General features: G+C 47.4%; 9 protein-coding genes across 9 annotated transcripts; 3 read left to right on the forward strand and 6 right to left on the reverse strand.

Annotated features, from left to right (window-relative positions):
* Positions 1 to 1900: 1900 nt before the first annotated feature.
* On the reverse strand, positions 1901 to 4938 carry HD556DRAFT_1482908 (glycoside hydrolase family 5 protein; the record flags this gene model as incomplete). The annotated part of the gene is made up of 3 exons (XM_041308660.1): positions 1901 to 4425; positions 4481 to 4580; positions 4634 to 4938. The coding sequence occupies 3 exons, from the start codon at positions 4936 to 4938 to the stop codon at positions 2161 to 2163; spliced, it is 2670 nt and encodes an 889-aa protein (XP_041158768.1). The 3' UTR covers positions 1901 to 2160.
* A 560-nt stretch (positions 4939 to 5498) lies between these two features.
* HD556DRAFT_1239883 (NAD(P)-binding protein) lies at positions 5499 to 6494 on the forward strand (the record flags this gene model as incomplete). The annotated part of the gene is made up of 5 exons (XM_041298076.1): positions 5499 to 5538; positions 5591 to 5635; positions 5688 to 6119; positions 6141 to 6309; positions 6362 to 6494. The coding sequence occupies 5 exons, from the start codon at positions 5499 to 5501 to the stop codon at positions 6492 to 6494; spliced, it is 819 nt and encodes a 272-aa protein (XP_041158769.1).
* Positions 6249 to 7806, reverse strand: HD556DRAFT_587665 (uncharacterized protein). Its single transcript, XM_041311024.1, has 3 exons — positions 7018 to 7806; positions 6334 to 6962; positions 6249 to 6271 (listed from the first exon to the last, which is right to left on the reverse strand). Exons 1-2 carry the CDS (start codon positions 7394 to 7396, stop codon positions 6577 to 6579), a joined length of 765 nt encoding a protein of 254 aa, XP_041158770.1. The 5' UTR covers positions 7397 to 7806; the 3' UTR covers positions 6249 to 6271; positions 6334 to 6576.
* Positions 7807 to 7833: 27 nt separating this feature from the next.
* Positions 7834 to 9028, forward strand: HD556DRAFT_588362 (uncharacterized protein). Its single transcript, XM_041311027.1, has 2 exons — positions 7834 to 8924; positions 8975 to 9028. The coding sequence occupies exon 1, from the start codon at positions 8218 to 8220 to the stop codon at positions 8818 to 8820; it is 603 nt and encodes a 200-aa protein (XP_041158771.1). The 5' UTR covers positions 7834 to 8217; the 3' UTR covers positions 8821 to 8924; positions 8975 to 9028.
* A 2933-nt stretch (positions 9029 to 11961) lies between these two features.
* Positions 11962 to 13973, forward strand: HD556DRAFT_1520036 (NAD(P)-binding protein; the record flags this gene model as incomplete). The annotated part of the gene is made up of 8 exons (XM_041309145.1): positions 11962 to 11971; positions 12498 to 12527; positions 12580 to 12624; positions 12682 to 12743; positions 12778 to 12964; positions 12992 to 13093; positions 13148 to 13301; positions 13354 to 13973. 8 exons carry the CDS (start codon positions 11962 to 11964, stop codon positions 13484 to 13486), a joined length of 723 nt encoding a protein of 240 aa, XP_041158772.1. The 3' UTR covers positions 13487 to 13973.
* Positions 13974 to 15175: 1202 nt separating this feature from the next.
* On the reverse strand, positions 15176 to 16209 carry HD556DRAFT_1444856 (uncharacterized protein; the record flags this gene model as incomplete). The annotated part of the gene is made up of 3 exons (XM_041306844.1): positions 15176 to 15444; positions 15500 to 15634; positions 15684 to 16209. 3 exons carry the CDS (start codon positions 16207 to 16209, stop codon positions 15176 to 15178), a joined length of 930 nt encoding a protein of 309 aa, XP_041158773.1.
* A 2941-nt stretch (positions 16210 to 19150) lies between these two features.
* On the reverse strand, positions 19151 to 20460 carry HD556DRAFT_1309618 (uncharacterized protein; the record flags this gene model as incomplete). The annotated part of the gene is made up of 8 exons (XM_041300306.1): positions 19151 to 19237; positions 19350 to 19411; positions 19450 to 19478; positions 19507 to 19628; positions 19799 to 19859; positions 19907 to 19929; positions 20071 to 20204; positions 20346 to 20460. 8 exons carry the CDS (start codon positions 20458 to 20460, stop codon positions 19151 to 19153), a joined length of 633 nt encoding a protein of 210 aa, XP_041158774.1.
* A 360-nt stretch (positions 20461 to 20820) lies between these two features.
* Positions 20821 to 22070, reverse strand: HD556DRAFT_1309619 (uncharacterized protein; the record flags this gene model as incomplete). The annotated part of the gene is made up of 4 exons (XM_041300307.1): positions 20821 to 21075; positions 21238 to 21331; positions 21590 to 21701; positions 21926 to 22070. 4 exons carry the CDS (start codon positions 22068 to 22070, stop codon positions 20821 to 20823), a joined length of 606 nt encoding a protein of 201 aa, XP_041158775.1.
* Positions 22071 to 22738: 668 nt separating this feature from the next.
* HD556DRAFT_1444857 (uncharacterized protein) lies at positions 22739 to 23058 on the reverse strand (the record flags this gene model as incomplete). Its single annotated transcript, XM_041306845.1, has 3 exons — positions 22739 to 22809; positions 22861 to 22898; positions 22931 to 23058. 3 exons carry the CDS (start codon positions 23056 to 23058, stop codon positions 22739 to 22741), a joined length of 237 nt encoding a protein of 78 aa, XP_041158776.1.

The raw sequence follows: 23058 nt of genomic DNA on the forward strand, positions 1-23058 counted from the left end.
ATCTGGTCAGCGTACATTTGCGAGAGTTTTTCTCCGTCAACGAAATTTTACGCGTCTGACGTTCCAGACATGTCTGTTCTCGTATGGTAAGTATGAACGATCCACAAATTTACATGATCGTAAGCAGCGGGATCACAGCCACCCCGCCAGATCCTTTTGCTCCCGGATCAGTGAAGACATGATGAGGCGGGCACAGACGTGCAGGACAATGAGGATGCGGGTGTGCAGGAAGAGGGGCGTGCAGGAAACACAGGAAGGAGGCGGATGAGAAAGATGGGCGGAAGGACAGCGAGCATGGCATGGCCATAAGGTAGACTTGGGGCGGAGCCTGAAAACAATCTTCCAAGCCTGCAGCTATATGCAGCGGCGGGGAGATGGGAGGTGCTCATCAGTGCTTGAAGTCAGTAATGAGCGACCATATGTGTGCCTATGTTGCTGTGAGTATGAACAGGTCGTTGTGCAGGATTTAACCAATGACTCACCTGTGCGCCTTAGGGTCCGGGATCATGTATGATCTGCCAGCAGTAGTCGGTCGAAATTGAGCTGGCAGCTCGAGGGACACGTCGAAATAGTGAGTCATATCTTTGGCATCATGGCTGATGGTGCAATACCTAGTTCGGGGCCATCAGTACAGTTGCTTTCGTACTACTCGAGCAATATGAATGTATCTGAAAATGAAGGCTGTCTCTACTCTTGCTCGTGGTCCACTGAACAGTCAACTTCTAAACTTTGTGGCTGCGCTGGCAGGGTCGCTGCATGTTCAAATGAAGGCTGTCTCTACTCTTGCTCGTGGTCCACTGAACAGTCAACTTCTAAACTTTGTGGCTGCGCTGGCAGGGTCGCTGCATGTTCAAATGAAGAAGTGATGGGTAAGATTGGGTTTTCACACAAAGGTCGTAACCACTCGAATAGGTTCTTGCAGGTTCTGTCTCCATTTGTGCCATCCGACAGCAACAACAATTCTGCCAAATCAATCAGGATCGTGCCAATGCATGATATGAAAGCTGGTCGTTGTCCTATAGTAGTCCCCCATTCTTAGCGATATCATTCGAGAACCCCCTCAGAAGATTCCACATCACTTCACACAGCAAATGCATTTCTCCCTCCTCGCCATTGTTGTCGCTTTGACAGCATCCATGTCTGTCAATGCAGCAACTCCATGTTTGCCTGGCAATGATCCCGAAGTGACTTGCCAGACCACTCAAGAGTGCTGCAGTGGCTATATTTGTTTCTATCGTGTGAGTATGAGCAGGTCGCTGTGCATCCATGGCTCACCTGTGCACCCTAGTATCCGGGATCAGGCAAGACCTGCCAGTTACCAACAGTAGTCGATTGAGGATTGAGCCGGCAGCCTGAGAGACACGTCGCGACAGTGAGTCATGTTTCTGTTTTCGCTTTGGTATTATCAGGGTTGATGGTACAACATCTAGTTCGGAGCCAATCGGTAAAGTTGTCTGTATATATACAAGGACTCGCCTTCGGTTCATGGAGTTACGAAGGCGTAGGCCTATGCCATTCAATGTATTTACAGTAGTAAGTCAGGAAATGCAATGTTCGCACAGTCTTGTTCTCCGTTCGCCTCTGATAATAAGCACAACGTGTCTCTTCACATTCTGACTCTCGATAACGCTGGACACGATTGATCGTGAGCAAAAGGATCTGTTCGCAAGTCGGGCACGGTTCAAATTGCTTGAGGGTACTAGTGGGAGGAACTATCTTGGAAGCGTCCTCAGTAGCAATAACCATGTCAGAAGGTCCTAATGCGATGTCTTTGACAGTCACAATGCACCGATCTCCGGTGATGCTCTGCACAGTGCCCTGGACGACGACATCCTTACCAGCAGTAGGCAAAGGAGTTTTGCTGAAGCGTGGATGGCTTTGAGGATATATGCATAATTATAATCACTATAGCTAGACACTGGTAATAAGACAGACGAAATCTATTCTAGCCCGGGGATCTGACAGCGCCGGTGTTTCCACCGCTTCAGAAAATGTAACCGCACCACCATAGTCAGAGAATTTTGAGAGCGCGCATGACTTGAAAAACACTAAGTTATACAGGAAAGCAAAGGCAACGTACTAGTCTGATATTTATATGGTGTATACTACTATGTTTATACATAGGTGAACATGATAGTCAGCGTCCAATAAACCTCCAATTCACATGATCGAACATCCCTCACACCATCCTTCGCTCAGTAATCCCGCCTGCTCCAGCCATCCGGCGCACCCGTTTCTCGCTCTACTCTCACCGGTACACCCAAGTCCGAGGGCGGTGGCTTTGATGGCGCCCGGTGAACGACGCACCTCTATCGTCAGCTCATTGTCCTCCTTCTCGTCCATTGGCGTGGTGTAAAACCAAAGAAGTTTCTGCTCCGACGCGAGAAGCTCTACTCGGCCCTCAGATGCAGTGACAGTGATGTCGTACCAGTCGTCCTTGAATACGACTGGCAACATCGCCGCTTGAGAAGTCAGAGGAAGGGTGAGCGTGGATGATGTATATACGCGAGGTGTTGTCGTTCCTGACGTACTGCGGCTGCTCCCTTCTTGCTCGACATCCATGGAATCATCGACTTGGTCCTGGGCTTTAGAACCGAGTGCTTTAGTTAAGCAAGCGTCTGAGGCGAAATGGACGAGAGGCAAGAAAATTTCAGTGGGTAAGGAGCTATCCTTGCACAATCCTTTCTTTCCTGGTACTAGGTCGTCGTCGTCGTCAACAGGTATATCTTCTGCGTTGACCTTGATAGTAAGATGGAAGGTCGCTTTGGATATGTCGAACTGGATATTCGTAGGAGTACCAACCACCGCTATTGGCCATGGGCGACAGAAAGCGCGTACGGCGCGAGCGCCGTTTGTAAGGAATGAAAGGAGGGAGGCGGGTTCGTACTGCACAGGTTCGACCTCTTCAACGCTAGAGGTGGCATAAGGCGAAGAATACGTTGGAAGAGTTGATATAGTAAAGGTTGACGCTTGTGCTGGCGCTAATGAACCCATTGAAATTTTGGAGGGTATCCGCAGGGCTGGAACCCTTTCCGCTTCTCCTGTGCGTAGGTCATCGCTACACCATAAGCTAAGATCCTCCATATTCCACCCATCCCCCCACGGGTGCGAATTATCGGAGCAGTATGTCCATACTGTCCAGTTCAAGCAGTTCTCACCATCCGCCGCATTCAAACTTGCATCAAGGGCACGCTCTTGCCGTGAGTAGTCGCCCTTGTACTTGCCACCATCAGTGTATCCATACGAGCGCTTAGCATCCATATCAAAAGGTGTTCCAATTTCTCCAATGATAGTTGGGTATCGGGCTGGACCGGTGGGTGGAAGCGCACCTAGTTGCGTTGCGTCTGCCTTGAGATAGCCGAGCTGGGTTTGAAGGCTGCTCCGTATGGCGCGTTCACCTATGCGTAAAGCCTGTAACTGTGTTGAATATTTCCCCCGTATAAGACCAAGGGCATCCGCGTTGAACCAGTTCCAGTGGCGTGTCACGAGCGTCAGACCATCGTAATAGTGCGTTGAATAGCACGCCCTACCCAGCAACAGCTCCTCAGGTATCGCAGGAGGCTGTGCAAACACGGGCGGCTGCACGAACGCGATGGCTTGTGGGTGGTGCGCTCTAATTGCTCTTAGGTAAAGAGTGTATTGGGGAAGGAAAAAGGCGTGCAGAAAATGGACGGGTTCTTCTGTCCCTGGGATATGTGCAAAATAGTTGGGCTGCAGAACGTATCCGCTCTCCACATCCCATACATTGTGCAAGGCCCATATGCACTTACCGAGTGTCCAACCAGGGTCACGTCTCCAGCCCCAGCGCGGGTGAATGTTTCCTGGCTCTGTTGAGGGGTCAGCCCATGCCTTGACACCGTTGGGGTCGATGGTGACACTGCCATCACGCTTTGGACCCATGGAACCAAAAGAGTAGTTGTCAAGCGTCTGGACCTGGCCCATACCGAGACGAAAGCTCTGCGCTGGGTACGGAACGGTGCCCTTCTTGAGCGTGGAACCCTGTTGCTGTGGATATGCATTGAGGTCATCCCATGAAATGAGCCCTTCTGCTGGCTCATTCATGCTGTCCCAACCGATGACGACTTCGTCAAGAAGGTCACCGGCTGCTGCCACTCGCTGCGCCAACTCTGCAAAAGCGTTTGCGAAATGCGTCTGGAGGTATTCCTGAATGTTGACTCCATCAATGATGCATTTTGGCGCGAAGGTTGAGCCACCGAAAAAGAGCGCAAACATGGTTTGCGAGACAAGTTTTCCGTAATTTGTTGACCATATCATGGCAGGCATTTCTGCGGGGTTGCGGGACGCGGGAGTGGGATACTCGCAATGAATTATGGCTGCTTGGGTGGCACTGAATGCACATGGATTAAAACCGCATGCAGCGAGTGTCCAATAAGGCGCTCCCGAACCGCCTGAAAACCGAGACCACTGAATGATAGATTAAGAAACAGAAACATAGCAATGTCTTTGTGAAGAAGCTTACGATATCTTGGTGAGGATTCAAATAAACTTTGAACCCATGTGCTTTGCATTTCCGCAGTATCTCTATAGTATAATCCATAAATTCATGGTCATATTTCCCTCTGGTGGAACCACTGTCATCACAGGCTGGAGACCACGTTAATCAAGCACTCACGGTCCTTCATGTTCTAGAGCCTCCCAGGTTACAGGAAAGCGTAGCATATTGAAACCCCAACCCCGCAGGCGGGCGAGGTGTTCGTCCGCGTCCTCCAGCTTCAGCGGCCGGCCTATGAAGCTCTCGCTCCCAATCTTAGCTTCTTCCCAAAATCCATCTAGGACTTGAGAGGGCTGGTTCACAGGTGCCTTGGAGGAACCAGATAGGTTTACGCCACGTAATAGAAGGGTACGACCAGCGTTATCGACGAAGTTACCATCGAGCGTATGTATGAATGAGGCGCTCCCAGATGGCACACGAGGCATGGCTGCGACGGCAGAAATTTTATTAATCCGAAATCCTTATTTTTCTAGCAATTTCGCCGTCGTTTGGAGCGCAGTAGTTGTACTGGCGTGGTGAAGGACTGTGGAGAAGTGCCAGCTCCAATTATCGTACCACAAGAAACAAAGGCACACAACAGGCACAATTAATATGAATTACCGCCGGTATCGTCGTTTATGGTAACAGCTACTCCGACGGGACGACGTCGGAGGCAGTGTGACGGTTTGTACCACCTGCACCTAGTCTTATCTCAGTCAAAATAGCTTGTAACAAAGCTCAACACAACCGAAACAGCAAGTACTTAGGTGGCAAAACAACCCGAAGTTCATGACAGGAGCTGCTTCCCTAGACATGCGTGGCAGCGATACCGTATGGAACTGAAGAACACGCACGCATCGACGGGTGTGCTTGCGAACGCATACTGCGGCTTCTCGCTTGGCGTCAGTGACCCTTCGGCTTGGGAAACGCGAATTCGTGGGATTGATCACTGTGGAAATAACTCGACTTATCCTGACCTCGTTTCCTCGATAATCAGAGTCGGACAATGGATTTAGGGCTGAAAAATATTCATGTCCTTGTAACAGGTTCAGTCATTCCCCCGTCAGCTCGCTCATGAGTTCCTCATCCTCGTTCCAGGCGCAAGTGGAGGCATTGGCCTTGAGACCGTCAAACTCTACCTGTGTAATTCCATCATTTCTGTGCCTTCAGAGATGTGACTGACATCACTTTTCAGCCCTCGGCGCAAATGTGACTGCACATTACAACTCCAACTCCAAACCCATCCAGAATCTCCAAGTCGACTTCCCTGCACTCCAATGCACACAGGCAGATCTCTCCTCTGAGTCTGCCGTGAAGTGTATGTTCGATGACCTCTCAGGGACGCCGTTCGGCCCTGTGGCAGTAATCGTGGTCAACCATGGCATATGGTCGCCCCAGGACGTACCTATCGTCGATATGACCATTGAACAATGGGACCACACCATCAGTGCAAACCTCACCTCAAGCTTCCTGGTCTGTCGTGAGTTCTTGCGCCACTTGCGTACAGCAACAGAAAGCGTGAAAGATAGGGCTGCAATTGTGCTCATCGGGAGCACATCAGGTAAATATGGCGAAGCGAATCACGGCGATTATGCTATCAGCAAGAGTGGTGAGTTTTATGTTTGTCGTGAATCGGCTATGTGCTGAGCGTGGATATGGGCAGCGATGATGTATGGCTTGACGACGACACTCAAAAGTGAGATCGTGAAGGTCGCACCCAGGGGACGTGTGAATTGCATTGCACCTGGATGGGTTCCGACGCCGATGGTACAAGAGGCCCTGAATGATCCAGCCGTCAGCGGACCTGTATTAGCCGCGTAAGTCGTGGTCATTCTCTTTACCTACTTAGTGGCTTATCTTCTTTATCAGCACTCCGTTGAAAAAGCTTGGGACACCTCTGGACGTTGCAAACCAAATAGTGGTAGTGTCTTCATCTGTGATCTCGGGACATGTGACAGGGCAAGTGATCTTTGTAGAAGGCGGTTGTGTAGGGGACCTTTGAACAGTGACTCCGAATGAGTCAAACACAGGATCGTGGCTCGCGTCAGTACATCATGAAAGCACATATTTGGGCAGCAGACACGTCAAGTATATGTTGCGAACTCTGCAGCCTGAGTGTGATGATCGTATAACTCAGCACCCCGAAACGGACCGGTCCGAAGGACATGCTCCCTCATCAGAATTGGGCGCTTAAACCCCTGTCCGCAACTTGGACAAACAGCCCTAATCTTCCCCTCGTGCACCTCGTTAATGTGACGAGTGAGGTTGTCCTTGTTGAGGTGTGTCGAACACCCGTCCCTAGTGCATTTTACTTTGCCCTTGGCTTGGCTCGCCTGCACAACGGGAACAGGCAGTTGTGTGTCGGGTCTGACTGAAGAACTTGATGGGACACGCTCCTCGAAATTAATGTCCTGGAGGAGTTGCGCAGCGGGTTCATGGACGGAATCGGACGTGCCACGGAGCGGTAAACCTGGGGATGCATTGTAAGTGTCTCGAGGAAAAGCTGCGAATGATAGTAAATTCACCGCGGCGAGCAATAGCGTTGCGGCCATCGAGTCCAGCTTGTGGTGAGTCTACAACACTATCACATCCGTCCGAATCCGCCATTGTGGCATTTGACTCATAACTGTCAATGGTGTTTCTAAAGTGACTGCGGATCTCCTGTATTTCCTCGTGCATATGACGCTCTAAGCTGTCAAGGCGGTCGAGGTACTGGAGACATGACTGCAGGACTAGTTCCGTTGGTTGTTGATTAGGGACCTGCCATGACTGTGATGACGACGGGCTTTGTAGCGTTGGTGTGGATGAATCCATGCTGCGCTCGCGTTTGTGAACTATAGGCGACTGCGAATGTGAGGAGAATACTTGCGAGAGTTGGGAGATTGAACCCAGCTTTATATCCATATGCTCCGCAGCGTGTCTGGCAGGCGTAATCCGGACTTCCAAGAAGATTGGAGACTCATGTTACATGGCAAGCTTTAAAATGAATTACCGACACCCGGTATGGCGACACTTTGTCTTACGTGTGACGGAATTCTGAACCAATGCGAATAGAGACCAACAGACGCTTTTACGACATCATGGGATCTTGATCTGTTGTGCATCGCAAGGAGAGAAATAGCTGGGTACCGCACACGAGACTGACATTGTGCTTGTAGTGCTAGTCTCTATGATTCGTCCGAGAGTCCCTCAACTCTGCGTGGGGGGTAATGACAGCAGCCGTATCGATCACCGACACCGACTGCATTAATCATCCATCATCCACACCTGCCATGCTGGATGATAAGAAGTAAGATGATCCAGTTAAATCTGAGCGTTTTATCCATTGACTACTGACACCGATACATTTTGATGCACGATGGATTCCAATGAATGGACAATGCGGCAAGCCTACACCATATATGCTTATCCTAATCACCGGCTGACTTTACCCGATGACGGTCCAGTGAATCTTGCACTCAATCAGCGCAATTTATTCAAGTCTGGTTTGTGACGTTGTAGCTCGAACAGAACGATTCAATTATGTGCGTTGTGACCGTGAATTTCCACAGACGTGCATGATTCGTATGTCATTTTCATTCATTCGCAAGAGACAGATTGAATATTCAAGAAGTCGATTGTCTTGTAGCATCTAGTATGTATATATAGTGCAGCTATCGATAGGAGGGCGCTGTAATGACTACCCAAAATTGCTCGGTGACAATAACCAGGCAGCCCAAAACTTCATGTTTGAACCGGTTCCTAGGATCGGACCTTTTATGCCTATGATTGTGTTGTTTGTTGGTGTTCCCCTTGTTTGGACCCTGGACTCAGATCACGGTGCTCGGGCTCGTCCGTCGCTCTGGTGGTCAAACTTCCCAACGATGGAAGCTCCGTTCTGTCGACGCACATTAAATTTACGCCAGTACTTTGGGTACCGAGTTTGCTTGCGATTTGTAGACCAGTTTCCGTTAGGCAATCTCTTGCCCGTGACTGTCGGTCGCATCATTGACCATTTTTCGATGTTCACTGGCGAACAATACCTTGGAATAGCGCACGAGCATGCCGTCCAATTCGCTTCGGTGGGATTCCTAGGCGTTATTTTTTCTCGACTCATCTTGCCTGTCCCTTTCGCAATTGATCATCACGCTCACGCGCCGCTGCTCGGCGGTCCATGTGTTTTCAATTTGACGATATTCAACATTCTCAGACGCAGACACTCGATGCTCAACGTCATTTTGTGCAGTATCATTCGCGCTCTCCTGATGCTGTTGTTGCACAAGATCCAGAGCTTCCAAATATCCGAACGTTCGAAGAGAAGCGAGAAATCGATCATCCCCGACTCCTAGGAGGCCTTTGTTTTGATTTTGATGATATGTTTTCTCCCTGTCATTTTCGTGGTGAGGTGTATACCCCATGAACTTTATTCGGCATCGGATGTTTCATTTTTTGAGTCAGTCTAGATTCGTTCTTGTTTTTGTTAGTCTTACTCATTACTGTTAGATTATCGCCACATTTGTCCTCGAGAACGCTGAACATTTGTCGTTCACGACGTTAAATAAATTTTGTATTAAATGATTGATGTCCCGACAGAGTTAGTGGGTCGAGAAGTAATTTGGTTGACGTTCTCGTGGTTAAGCTGAACCCTGACGTTGATCCCATTTTTAGGTTTCCCTTCTCTTTGGTCATCCAAACGGCTATCTAATAGTACGACCATGTTATCCGCAGCTCTGCGATCGATCAGCCTCTTATGCGAAGACAGCTTTGATGGCGTTGATGGATCAGCTAAATTCTCCTTCCGTCCTTCTTGTTCAGCTCTTGCTTCAGTCAGTGATCTCATTACAGCCCATCTAGCAGGTGAGTACCACCCTGCTCGCGCAACCGCCGAAGTGCACGTTCGCTCACTCTTACCAGTTCCAGGCAGAATTGGAAAGAGACACAATCGAAATCGTCGTCTGCAGCTTCCCCTTCACCGCCGTTATCCCCAACACCATCATTTTCTTGTTCATCATCGCATCCATCAAAACCCTCGTCGTCATCGTCTAATCCACGGTCCTCATCATCGCTGTTCACAATATACATGACATCGACCCGTGCCACCAACTCAGAGCTGAGACAAGAATCTTGGGTAGCATCGTTGAATGTCTGACTCAAAGTGAGTATAGCGCATATGTGAACGTGCCTCGATTGACGAATCTGGTTTAGATCTCGAGGTTCATGAATCACATGAGGAGTTCTTCTTCGCGGAGCGCCCTTATGCACATGTTAGCATCTGGTCTTCCACAGCTCGTAGGCTGATGCAAATGTTGAGTTTAGGTACGCTTCGGCCATCACATTCACAACATCTCTCTTCGCTTGGAGGTCTACTCACGAACCTATGCTTGCTCATGCCTTCATATTTGCAGTCGGAGTCACTGCCTTCCATCTTATCAACATCCCAACGTTGCAACTTATCACCCTTGACGACATATCAAGATAACCGCTTGTGTGAGCGCCAATGCATGAACTAGTAACCACCACGGTCCAGTCAGTCAGGGCCCTCAGCACCATAGCGAACGCTACAATTGTAACGGTGGATACATCATGATTGAGCCTCCCTCCTGGTACTACGAAAATCAACGATGCTGCTGCAGTGGCAGGAAGGAGAAAAAATAGCTGGTATGACCCCTTCAAGACCTGGTCCGAGGTAAGTACGCATGTTGAGGATTACCACGCATCTCACGATGTTTTGTTAGACATATACCTTTGATCTGTTGGTAAAATTGACCGAGGCGCAGTACAAATTTGTTCTCGGAGGTAAAAACAATCTACTCCCGAGGTTACAGTGAGCAATCCGGCGAGCAACTTCTGTGGAGTGAGCAGTCTGGTCCCCAAATGTCGACCCAATCGTGTCGCCACGCGATGCATCAGCAGAAATTTTTCTGGAGCGGCAAGCAGCACTGGCACAGCACTCGACGTCACCGAGACATTTCCTCAATTGCATGTGAGTAGTGCTTTTTGATGTAGAAGTCCTTAAATGACAGAGGAATGATGCAGGATGTCAGGTACAGGATGATACAGCGCAGCGTCAATGCCATCCCACTCCAGCCGCAGCGGTGTGCGCTTCGACCAGACGCATGCGATTTATACCCTTGATTTAGAACTTGATCTGAACTCTGGGTCTTTTCACGATTGATCTTGGCGCTCATCAGTCTGCGCCGTCGCTTACAGGACGTGTACAGCTTTCGTTCACTGAAAACCTGACTTATGTCGAGAAATATATGCCTCTGCTCTGCGAGAGGTCACGCAGCGAAATGGACTTTGACGCAATATTCGAAGGAATGCACTGAACAACAAAGTACGTCAATAAATCATATCTATACTATGTGCAGTCCACATCTTGACTGGGATTCTAGAAATAACAGGCAACAACACCCATAGATGACTGTACCCACGTAGGAATGCCCTGTATTGAATGATTCTCCGCGTCCCCCTTGTCATTCCATCGTTTAGCAAATCCACTCATCACTCACCCTACAGCTTGACTTTAACAGACAAACTGGTGTTTGGCGAACACCTTGCCTCTCTTGGTATCCCACAATCTCATCACCACTACCCACATCTTCCGGTCAGGAGACAACAGGTAGCTTACTTATGGTGCGCCTTCTCCATCTCGTTAGTCTTATCCTATAGGTTATTTGGTCACCACTCTCCAAGTTCCATACTCGCAGGTCGCTGCTTGAACGGGCGATGATCTGATATTCGCCTGGCAGGTGGAACGAGCTGTGTTGTCCATATTTCTGGCAGGGCGTTGTTGCTGACATCCATCTAGCGTTGCAGTACGTGATTGTTACCCGAAGCAACTGGAAACGATTGGATAGCAGACAGTGGTTGGGACCGAGCAATAGCAATGTTCCATCTGGATACTGATGAGATTGCCGTCAGGCGGACTGCCGAATGAGCTCTATTGCAATGAGATAAATGAAGGTGGGTATGCATGAATGCTGTGGTTGAGAAGGCGGTACAGGATCATTAAGAATGACCAGGGACGACAAAGAAGCAGAATCCTGGAATGTGCAGAAGTTAGTATAGCATTTCTAGCGCCTGCCTTGACATCATCTTCTGTGCTTTCCAAGCTAGTGTCTAGAGAAGCAGAATCCCGGAATATGCAAAAGTTTCTTACTCTGTCAAGCTTCAAGTCTAGATAAGGGACGCAAGTGGATCGTATAACATTTCTAGCGCCTGCCTTGACATTATCTTCCGCGCTTTCCGAGTGGTCACGCTAGTGTCTAGAAGACATATGTTGCACATTTGGCATATCTGAGGGCCTGACTTACATAAGAAGTCGGGTGCGTCAGTTGGGAGGAGATCAGATCAGATCCGAGTCGTCTTGTCCCTTGGATCGGTTCTAACAGAACGGAATGTATATTTGGACCATGTTTGGTGCTGTTTGCATCGCAGGACCGGTAAACAAGGCATGGCGACATTTTTCACTCCCTGCAGGCATATGCATGTCATGCGGTCGATTAACGGTCTCCCAATTACAGCTTATCTACAGTGTACAGACTCTCATGCATAGCGGCCCGATATATATGGTCCTTCGGGCGCGCGAACTCCTTTCCATACGATTGCAGGCTTGATCTTATCAGGGGCATACCCCAACCGTTGCCTTTATATTCTGCAAACTTAATTTTGATTTTGGGGCCATGCACATGGCAAGTCAACGTAACCTGAATTGTAATAAAGCTCAACATAATCGAAACAGAATTATCAGCAAGTACTAGGTAGCAAAACACGACGAACAGTCCAAGGTTCATGACAGGAGCTGCTTCCCTAGACATGCGTGGCAGCGACACCATATGGAATTGAAGAACACGGCGCACGCACGCATCGACGGGTGTGCTTGCGAACGCATACTGCGGCTTCTCGCTTGGCATCAGTGACCCTTCGGCTTGGGAAACTTCGTGGGATTGACCACTGTAGAAATAACTCCACTTGTCCTGACCTCGTTTCCTCGATAATCAGAGTCAGACATTGGATAAGTTAGGGCTGAAAACCATTCATGTACTTGTAACAGGTTCAGTCATTCCCTCGTCAGCTTGCTCATGATTTCCTCACCCACGTTCCAGGCGCAAGCGGAGGCATCGGTCTTGAGACCGTCAAACTCTACTTGTGTAATTCCATCCTTTGTGCCTTCAGAGATGTGACTGATATCCATCTTTTCTTTCCAGCCCTCGGTGCAAACGTGACTGCACATTACATCTCCAACTCCAAACCCATCCAGAATCTCCAAGTCAACTTCCCTGCACTCCAATGCGCACAGGCAGACCTCTCCTGAGTCTGCCGTGAAGAGTATGTTCGACGCGCTGTCAGGGACGCCGTTCAGCCCTGTGGCAGTAATCGTGGTCAACCATGGCATATGGTCGCCCCAGGACGTACCTATCGTCGATATGACCATTGAACAATGGGACCACACCATCAGTGCAAACCTCACCTCAAGCTTCCTGGTCTGCCGTGAGTTCTTGCGCCACTTGCGTACAGCAACAGAAAGCGTGAAAGATAGGGCTGCAATTGTGCTCATCGGGAGCACATCAGGCAAATATGGCGAAGCGAATCACAGCGATTATGCTATCAGCAAGAGTGGTGAGTTTTATGTTTGTCGTGAATCAGCTATGTGCTAAGCACGGATACGGGCAGCGATGATGTATGGCTTGACGACGACACTCAAGAGTGAGATCGTGAAGATCGCACCCAGGGGACGTGTGAATTGTATTGCACCTGGATGGGTTCCGACCCCGATGGTACAAGAGGCTCTGAATGATCCAGCTGTCAGCGGACCTGTATTAGCCGCGTAAGTCGTGGTCATTCTTTTCACCTACTTAGTGGCTTATCTTCTTTATCAGCACTCCGTTGAAAAAACTTGGGACAACTCTGGACGTTGCAAACCAAATAGTGGTAGTGTCTTCATCTGTGATCTCGGGACATGTGACAGGGCAAGTGATCTTTGTAGAAGGCGGTTGTGTAGGGGACATTTGAACAGTGACTCTGAATGAGTCAAACACAGGATCGTGGCTCGCGTCAGTACATCATGAAAGTACAGATTTGGGCAGCAGATACGTCAAGTATGTGTTGTGAGCTCTGCAGCCTAAGTGTGATGATCGTATAACTAAGCACCCCGAAACGGACCTGCCCAGTACTTCCAATTGAAGGGGGAAACTACCCAGCAAGCTGTGCATAGTCACAATGGCAAAAAATACAGTCAGGGCGCTCTCTGCACTTGCTGTGATCCATCCCTTCCTTGGATCGCTTCTAACAAGGTGCCAGCTCGCCTCTGTATGCTCTATATGATCATGACTAATAAGACTGTTCCCCAGATTGCTCCGTTTATGGAAGGCAATTTGAAACTTAGGGTCGGGGCTGGTGTTACCGCGCTTATTTTCTATCGGATCTGCACTTAAAACTTAAGTTTGACTGCCGGCATGTCCAAGGTCATACTAGCCTGTTTGAATTCGATTGCAGTGACTCGGAGTGTCCTTGAATGTGATCACAAAAGCAGGAATCTCGCAATCGCTAGCCAGTGACTTGCGTTCGCACCTTTCCATGTCACCGGTTCACTCCGAACGAGCCTTAAAATTAATAAATTAGCTTGCGTCACGCATTGGCTTCGACATCCGATCGACGCCTTCAGGCCCAGGGCTCGAGTAAGATCAAGATTGCAATTATGTTGATCGACGAAATGATGCACAGCACGTATAGGAAACTGAGGGACCCTGGACCGGTCGAAATGTAGATTTTCATAGATGAAGTTGTTTTAAACACACACACACACCTTGTAAGCTTAATTCCACTACTTCAATGGATCTGCACGAAGTAATTTGTGAAATTAGTACGGCGAACTCAAGAGCCACGGACAAGGCGATGCAGATTAATGGGAATAAATGCCGCTGAGTTGCCTTGGAGGTTCATGGACCGGGACATGCCGGTCGAACACCCCTAATATTGTTGACGCGCTGACTGAATTATGGTTTATCTTGTCAGCACCTTTCTCCCTCTCCGCACTAATTTACTTGCAGCGTGACAGACATTTAACGAAACAAACGCGTTGCTGAATTTCTTTTCCGTTTCAAGTGAAAACCGATGAAAACCGAGCGGTTACCAAACGGGCCCTCAGTAACTCCGCATCAATTCATCCCAGTAAGAATGGGACGATTCGAGCATGCATTTCCATTGCCTTCACCCTGTGTCGAAGTTTGCTCCCTTGAAAACACTCGTTTGTGCTTGTCCGCACGAAGCATATGTTCACTTGTGAGTGTTTCATCTTATATGAACTTGCTTTCATCGATTGCACTCATTTTTAGTCAGTCTTTTTTGCCTAGTGATCTCACTTGCTTGTGCTTGTCTACTCTCGCAGTCTCATCTGCTCTCACTCTGGTTCTCACTCTGGCTCTCACTCCAACTCTGGCTCGCACCTTCTCGCTCGTGGCTCTCACTCTCGATCTCACTTGTTGCTCTCACTCGTTCAACCCAATATCCGTGGACCCATACCCATACTCATACCTGTACCCGTACCCGTGCTATTGCTTACCCTCACTTCCTTCGTCAAACTCTCCGCCAACTTCCCAAAACGTCTCACCAGCTTGTACATCTTCCTACGCACAGGACATACTCCACTTAATAAGCACCTATTACACCGCATACAAAAGTCAGCCAGCCCTTGATAATGATCTACGATCTTCCACATCCGGTCCGAAGGATATGCTCCTTCATCAGATTCGGGCGCTTGAACCCCTGTCCGCAGCCTGGACAAACAGCCTTAATCTTCCCTTCGTGCACCTCGTCGATGTGACGAGTCAGGTTATCCTTGTTGACGAGTGTCGAACACCCGTCCCTGGTGCACTTTACTTTGTCTTTTGCTTGGCTAGCCTGCACAACAGGGGCAAACAGTCGCGCAGCGGGTTTATAGACGGAGTCGGAGGTGCCACGAGGCGATGAATCTAGAAATACATTGTGAGTGTTTCAAGGAAAAGCTGCGAATGATAGCAAATCTACCAAGGCGAGCATCCACACTCTCTGATGACGATTTCGCGACACGCGGGTCACCAAATGTCGGAAAGCCTTCCGAGTACATGCTGTACTGAGGCGTTACATAGTCGGCAAAACTGCGGGTGCTGTGGGGCAATTGGTCTATACGCGGTAAGCATTTAAAGGAAAGATTGCGTATACAGCAGCTTACCTTCTGGAGAACCTGTGCCCTCTGACAGCGATCCTGTGACCCCAAACGATGTTCCATTGAATACAGGCTGTGGCACGAAGCCGTGGTTATGCGAAGATGCAGACGGTGGAATAGCATGGAAGCCATTGAGTCTAGCTTGGGAGTCGATAATGGTATCATATTCGCCCGAATTCTCCATCGTGACATCTGACTGGTCATTTTCAAGGATATTCTTAAAGAGGCTGCGGATTTCCTGGATTTCATCGTGCACACGACGCTCTAACTTGTCTAGGCGATCGAGGCACTGGAGACATGACTGCCGGACTAGTCTCGTTGAATGTTGGTCAGGGGCCTGCTCTGGCCATGAGGACGATAGATTTTGTAGTCTGGACGAGTCCATGGTGCGCTCGTGTCTTTTTCTACGGTGCACACGTAAGCTGTCCATCTGCAGACTCTCAGCGATAAGTGAAGTGCTGCGAATGCGAATGCGAGAGAATACTTTGAGAGTTGGGAAATTGAATACATCACCCCGAGGCCTTTTTATCATGTGCTACATGCCCGTGGCGCGTCTGGCGGGCGTAGTCTAGACTACCTTTATCCAGTAAGTAATTTCCTTGCAACCTGCTACCTCGTGTTGAATGGATTCGTCGGCAAGTCTTCCCGGAAATGAAAATGGAATTCATCGCCTGCGATTCGAGTCTTTACAGCCACCTGAACTTTCCAGACATACATTCTGAGTTTGGACCTAGCAGTCTCAAAAGTGATTTTGTTTTGTTTTCTACTGGGAAGGGGTTTTTTTCTTACTGTAGAATACAACTAGGTAGTTTACTTGATAAAAAACTGGTGTGTAAGTGCACTACTCGCCAAAAAACAAATGTTAGATGTAACTTTGTAAACACTTGATGATTGGATGTGATCCTCTTGAATTCTCCGTCACATATGGGAAGGACTTAATTCCACTTAATTCTGACCATAACTGGCTAGCTTGTTTTTAGGACCAGAGTCCAGACCTTATGACACTGTATATTTGTGCATGTACATGGTACTGTAGCGATGTTAGGGTGTGGCGATAGCTTGTTTGATGCCAGAAAAATCAGCTTCACCCAGGCCCGTCCAACAGTTGTTTGACAGTCCGGTATTGAAGCACAAAGTTCTGGAAAGGTAGACCGAACACTTAATCAACATCTAACATTATAAAGTGAAATGTTTCCTGTGCAAGCAATTCGCTTGACCCCCACGTACATGCTCCACAAGAGCTCCACACAGCTCACCATCTGTCTGCGCTTTTATTCTGACATATCATTCTGATGGTTGGTGTGCAACAGTATATAAACACGGTTGCACAGCACGACAACGAAATCTGTCAGTCAAAAACGGATCAGTACAACAGACGCCCCATCACCAGTCATTTGCTGATCTGTTGAAACAAGAGATACAGGAGAGACAAGAGCAGTGGAGAGGCCATTGTGATTCTCAACTCATTGAATTCTGGTGGAACAGAAGACATTGATATATTTTGGAGGCAAAGGAATTTACTGACAGTGTCAATTAATTTGGTGATCACAGCTAGCAGATGCCAGTTGCATACACCTTGTCTGTCAACTTAGGCTGATAGAGAAGTAGAACAGCTTCCGAGTGTCTTATTCATTGTAAACGCGGGGCTGTGTGCATTCAAGCGGGATATGTGCATATTATTGGCAGCTAGTACCAGCTACATTGACAGGATAAATATAGCAGTCTACGTTGGAGAGACAATCAAGATGGTGACAACGTCAGAAGTGCAGTAGATCTTGACAGACAACACTGGAGCAAAGAACATCATTCTGTCGAGGAGTGAGTGACTGCCTCATTTGTGAAACTAGAAACCTACCCCCAAATCAGAAGAGTGTATGGCGGACTGAGCGCGAGTACGAGGCTCCAGAGGCCTAGTGGGTGTACTAAAGAAAGCAAGCCAAACAAATGACAAACACGCTTTCAGTGAAGTCCCACCAACTGCCATTGACTTGCCAGGAAGGGATTAGTCTAGTGCCAAGACTGCTAGGTTTAACATCGAGCCCTCGCCACAGAGCCTGTGACTCGGGAATTCATGGTAGGTCATAAAAATGTACATGTTGAGCTTCCACACATGTCACATGTGTGGAAGCGACATGTATCCTGGAGCCTTAAATTGAAAAGAAAAGTCCATGGTCAGTACTTGCTCCGTTATTGTCCGAACTCCAAGCTTTTAAGGATGACAAGATATCAGCCAGAAACACTAAATGAATCAAGCGATGGAATAGTAGGATAAAACTGCAAATTTACGAACATGATACAAAAGAGCAGGTGGTAAGTAGGTAACCTGAGAGTCCGTTCGAAGATGACATTTAGCATAGAAGTATGAAGGGATGATCGCACGATGCGTGGTGGGGCTGTAACAAACAATTAAAATAATGATGATCAAAAACTGACCCTAGCCAACAAAAACGAGAGAGTGGAGGCAAAAGCTCCAGAGCAACTAAAATCATCCAAAAAGCCCTTTGGGTTGAGCCTTCGAATCTGCAGATCAGGCGAGAAGTTGCATTTTTGTTGCTCAGGCAGGGGGAGAGAGACGCCATATCAGCCCAGCATGCTGGAACCCAATCAATTGTGAAATTGGCAGACTTTGGCTTATGTTCGAGCACAGGAATCGCTGTGATATCAGTTAGGATAACATATACACATGTAGAAGGAGGCTCAATACCTGATTATCCAATAACGTGCCTGTTGTATGAGTGCCTGCAGGATGTCGCATGCTGCACCTCCAGCAGACAGGGCATATCCGTCATCATTTTTCCCTGAGCAGTGACCTCCGTAGATTCACCAATGAGTATTGAAAGGACTGAAAGAATTCGTTGAATGAAAAGTTCATACCTCATTGTGTCGCATCCTTCAGTAACTGAGTATTGACATGTTCTGCAAGGAGCTGCACATAACTCACAACGACGAGCGCAATGGCACTCAAAGATTCTCCAGCTACACCAGATAAACCCTGAAGAAGAATGTATCTGAATATAACTGAAGGGCTTGTAGGTATGAGGATCTTGGTAGAACTCTGTGCAGTCGCCTTTGTGGACAATTACAAGTACCCCACGAACTACCAGTGTTGAAAGGTAGGCATCAGTTATGGGTCTCGAAGAAACAGAACAAGTTTAAATTGTCAGTATTGCACTAGGGTTAATGATCAAGACAAACTGATCATGATTGATGAGAGGGCCATAACCTCATGTTGGTGAGATCATCAAGCCATCCCCGTGGCACATATAGAGGCGTGAGCAGGAATATATGCCTACTGGTTGCCTTTGATCCAGCTGCCACCTGCAAAGAGCAAGAATATTGAGAAATAAGAGGGTTTAAATGATGAGTAGCAAATAGCATGCACTTGATAATTTGATTGCTTCACTGTCCAAGTCACAACCAATCTTCCTGTGGGACATAATTTCCTCAGATGCCAAAAAAAGTGCCCGCAGCTGCTATACAAGGGATCGGTTAATAAGATTGACAGGAGTTGGTAACATGGTTTCTGGGGAAATGCGTGTCTTCGTGTCGACCTTGTGTTCCTGTATGGACGAAGATAAATTGGGTAGGATATAGGGAAGCTCAACAGGCTCCACATTCTCAAAAAGGACTTGTTGGAGTCAGAAAAGAACTGGTAACAAACACGACACTCACTGGCCAATTGGTCTTGTTAGGCGAACCTCGTGTCCTGAAAATACTCCATGCTAAGCCAATATCTCCACATGTGGAATCAAATAATGAATCCCTAACACACCTGTTTGTGGGATCTCCGATGTGAAGTCTCTTTGGTATGATAAATGGCTCAGCTGACTTTGACGGGCTATTGTAGTCTGAGTCAGACAGCTCATTGCCCTCAAAGTCGAAATCTTTGTCGTCAAGCGGGTTGAACAGATGAACAGAGGTGAAGAATTTCGAGAGAATCACTCCAAGGCTCTGGTGTGCCATTCAAGATTATTTTGAGGCTGGTGGCATTGGATGACAGGAATAGGATCTCCACTTCATCAAAAAATGGACCAAAGGTCCCAAAGTTAGCAGTGGAGTCTGAACGACACTAAGGCCATTGACGGAAGCATTGTAGTTTGACTTTGCAATCTGGCGGATACGTTATTGACATTTTGATGCAGCTCCAGGGAGGGGATATAGGTAGGGAATATGATAGGATAGCTGCAAGAATGTGTTAGCAGCTTCAATACTGTATGCCAGGAACAAACCTCGTTGGTATGATCATTGTGACCTGAAGTGGACCAAAGAAATCAGTATGAAATACAAATTTGGATCATAATTAGAATTGACCACCATCAAAGTACTCATCCAAGAATTCCACAAATGTCGTGTTGCTACCTGTGTGAGCGATCAATCCTGGTGTATTGTGTACCACGTCAAATGTATAAGCCCATTTATTGCCTTCTGTCCACCCATTATTGGGACCCGCCCATGCACCACTTGCACTGAGTGCTTCCATAAAACCAGTGACTGAGTTGAAGATAGTAAGGTATTTCGCAGCAAGCGCTGTTGGAAAAATCGTTCCTCTTCACTTTTATTGGGAAGACCTGTGAGCACAGATATGGCAAAATCATCATCCGAATGGATGTAATGAAACAAAGTGAGGTGGTAAGTGTTGGTCATATAAAGAGAGAACAAGAACATCACAAGAATAATCTAGGGTTCGAGATGCTGATTCATAATGGATGTCATCTGCAACCCAGCCCTTCTCCACGAACAAGTCTATGGCATCTGGCTCGGCACTGTACCCTTGGAAGAACATGGTGCATTCTAAGTCAAGGTTTTGTGAGTCTTCGATAGTGTCAGGGACCAGATTAGGCTTTGATTTAGGTAATCTCTTTTCACTGAGATAGCGGTGTCCATATCCATCACACCTTCATCGAACCCCGAAGACTGTCTGGGAATAAGGCAACACCATGTATTTATCTTTGAATCCTCACCTCCCATGATGAGAATTTCATGCCATATTACAGGTGAGCATTAGATATTACTGCACCAAGAAAACGTGCATTTTCATCCCAGAAGACTGAACAAACCACTCCAGTGCGATCCTTAGCCCATACTGAATTTATTGCCCATGGCACAGATGAGTTTGTCACATCTGAACTCGAGAGTAGGGACCTCACCCCTGTGCAGAAGTGTTAAATTGCGAATTATGGTCACAATATGTCATTTTGTATTGTGACATGTTATCAAATAGTCCGTAATCTAAGTTCACCCATGAATGCATGACTACGAATGGAGGGGTGGCGAATATCACAGTTCCGAGTCTGCAGCTACAAAGCCAACTGCCAACGTTCAGAACAGCTTTATCCTCATTATCTTCTGCAGAATTCAAAGTGCCAGCCAAGTCATCGGTGGAAGCTGATGGTAAGATCTGTCCAGATGTTGGAGACAGGCAATTTTTTAGAAAGTGCACTGTAGTGATGTCGTCTTAATGTGTTGAGCTGTGAACATGGAGTGGTACAGCTGATTTTTGAGGATCTCTTTGATCTCATGTCGAAGTTCACAGCCATTTAAAGAATGATATAGGACCTACCAGTAGAGTAATCATGTGTCCTGGTCTAAACCATGTATCCCAATGTTGAGCGAATGCAGTGTTGATGGTGTCTGAATACGCCTTTGCAAATGACCTATTTTACCACAGAATAATCAAACTTCACATGTAAACAGTGTGGAACTGAAACATATGACTCCGCTGCAATGCATGTCAAGCAATCAGCATATGACTGTCCATTCATATCCAACCACCCTAAAGAAAACTTATTCAGTGAGTGCATATTTGCAAATTTTGTTGGTTTATCACCTCAAGGAAGTGTTTGTGGCTCTAGGACTAACCTATGTTACCACTTGAGTTAACCAGTAGGTAGGAGGCATAGAGTAACACTTACCATGAACTCAAATCAACATCATAAATATGAGTTGGTTGCTCATCCCACACACAGGCAACAAGTGTGCTCAAGAGCACCAAACCTGCCAGGATACTAATGCCTTGTCGTACAACTATTAGTCCAGGTGGTAAAATGCCAATTTCAAAAGAAATCTTAATCTATATCTGGTCCAGGCATGACAGGTCAAAGCAGTTGGAAGCAAATAGTCATTGATTGCTCTGAAAGAAAACTATCAAGTGCCTCGTTGTACATCTTCCCACCATGAGGGATTGAAACCATCCTGACCTTTGTGTTAAACATAGTCCGACATTATTGAAAGCTTGATGCCTCATAGACATGCGGTAGTGACATTGAAACCAGCTCTCAGTTGGGGGTAGCTATAGTATAGTGTTGCTCGATTACCCATAGGTCGTACCATTTTTGTGATTGCAAGGAGGCAAGCAGCCTGACCCTCGATCGAAGCTGCCAGAAAATTGGTCATGACTCATGACATTATCTCCAGGTCAGCCGATCGCTCAATTAGGACAGGGAATACCAAATCATAGAAGCAAACCACACTCCTCGAAACGCACATGGACTCAGTGTGGGCCATTGCAATGTTACCAAATGACCGCATCCTAACTAAATATTTGGGCAACTTGCGGTCCTACCACAACTGACACCTGCATTGTACAGGGGAATTGTCCTCCTCTATAACATTATTACCTCTAAATAGTGTCACCTTTTCTATAGTGTACTTCTGGAAATCGTTCTGGGATGAGAGAATATGGGACAATTGCATAAGGGTGAATCCACTGCCTTCTTGTATAGGAACTTCGAAGGGTGTAGCAACATCGTCAGCTAGACTGGAGCCTAGAATCTGTCTCGTGAGGACCTGAGCTCTAATCATGTCCTCTTGCGTCGGACAAGAGAAATGCACTTGGTACGTGGCATAACATGAGACCAGGTTGTCAATTGTGCCAACAGCTGCAAGGCAATCAGATATTGCAGATATCATGATGAACAATGTGCCTACCCAGCAATTGTTTAAGAATGATGCCAACCTTATTGGCCAGAGCTGAAGTTTCTTCTATGGAATCTAGGTGGTCATCCAAGTTAGATGCAAGGTTAGGATGATTTCAAAGAAAATGCACATGTTTTGATAGCAATTCACATATCTCTTTTCATCTTTGCATCTATTCCCGTAGAAAATTCATCAATGAAAACATCGGAGGGGTTACCTGTAAGTATCCGTGTCAGCCATCCCATTCACCTGAAGTTTAAGAACTCACCAATGAGGGTGATAGCAAGAGAGAACTTGCGCTGATTCCTGCCAGATAGTTGACTCGCTAGTCTCTGCACCTCTTCTCCTCCGCTTCCCTCCACATTGTGGCCCGCTCAATCTTTTTCAACTTCTCCTGGTGTTTCCGCTCTTCCTCCTGACATTTCTGTTCTTCTTCCTGACGTTTCCAGTCCTCCTCTTTCTCCAT

This window comes from Suillus plorans, assembly GCF_016647745.1.
Source record: "Suillus plorans strain S12 chromosome Unknown HD556scaffold_39, whole genome shotgun sequence".
In the NCBI taxonomy this organism is placed as follows: Eukaryota; Fungi; Basidiomycota; class Agaricomycetes; order Boletales; family Suillaceae; genus Suillus; species Suillus plorans.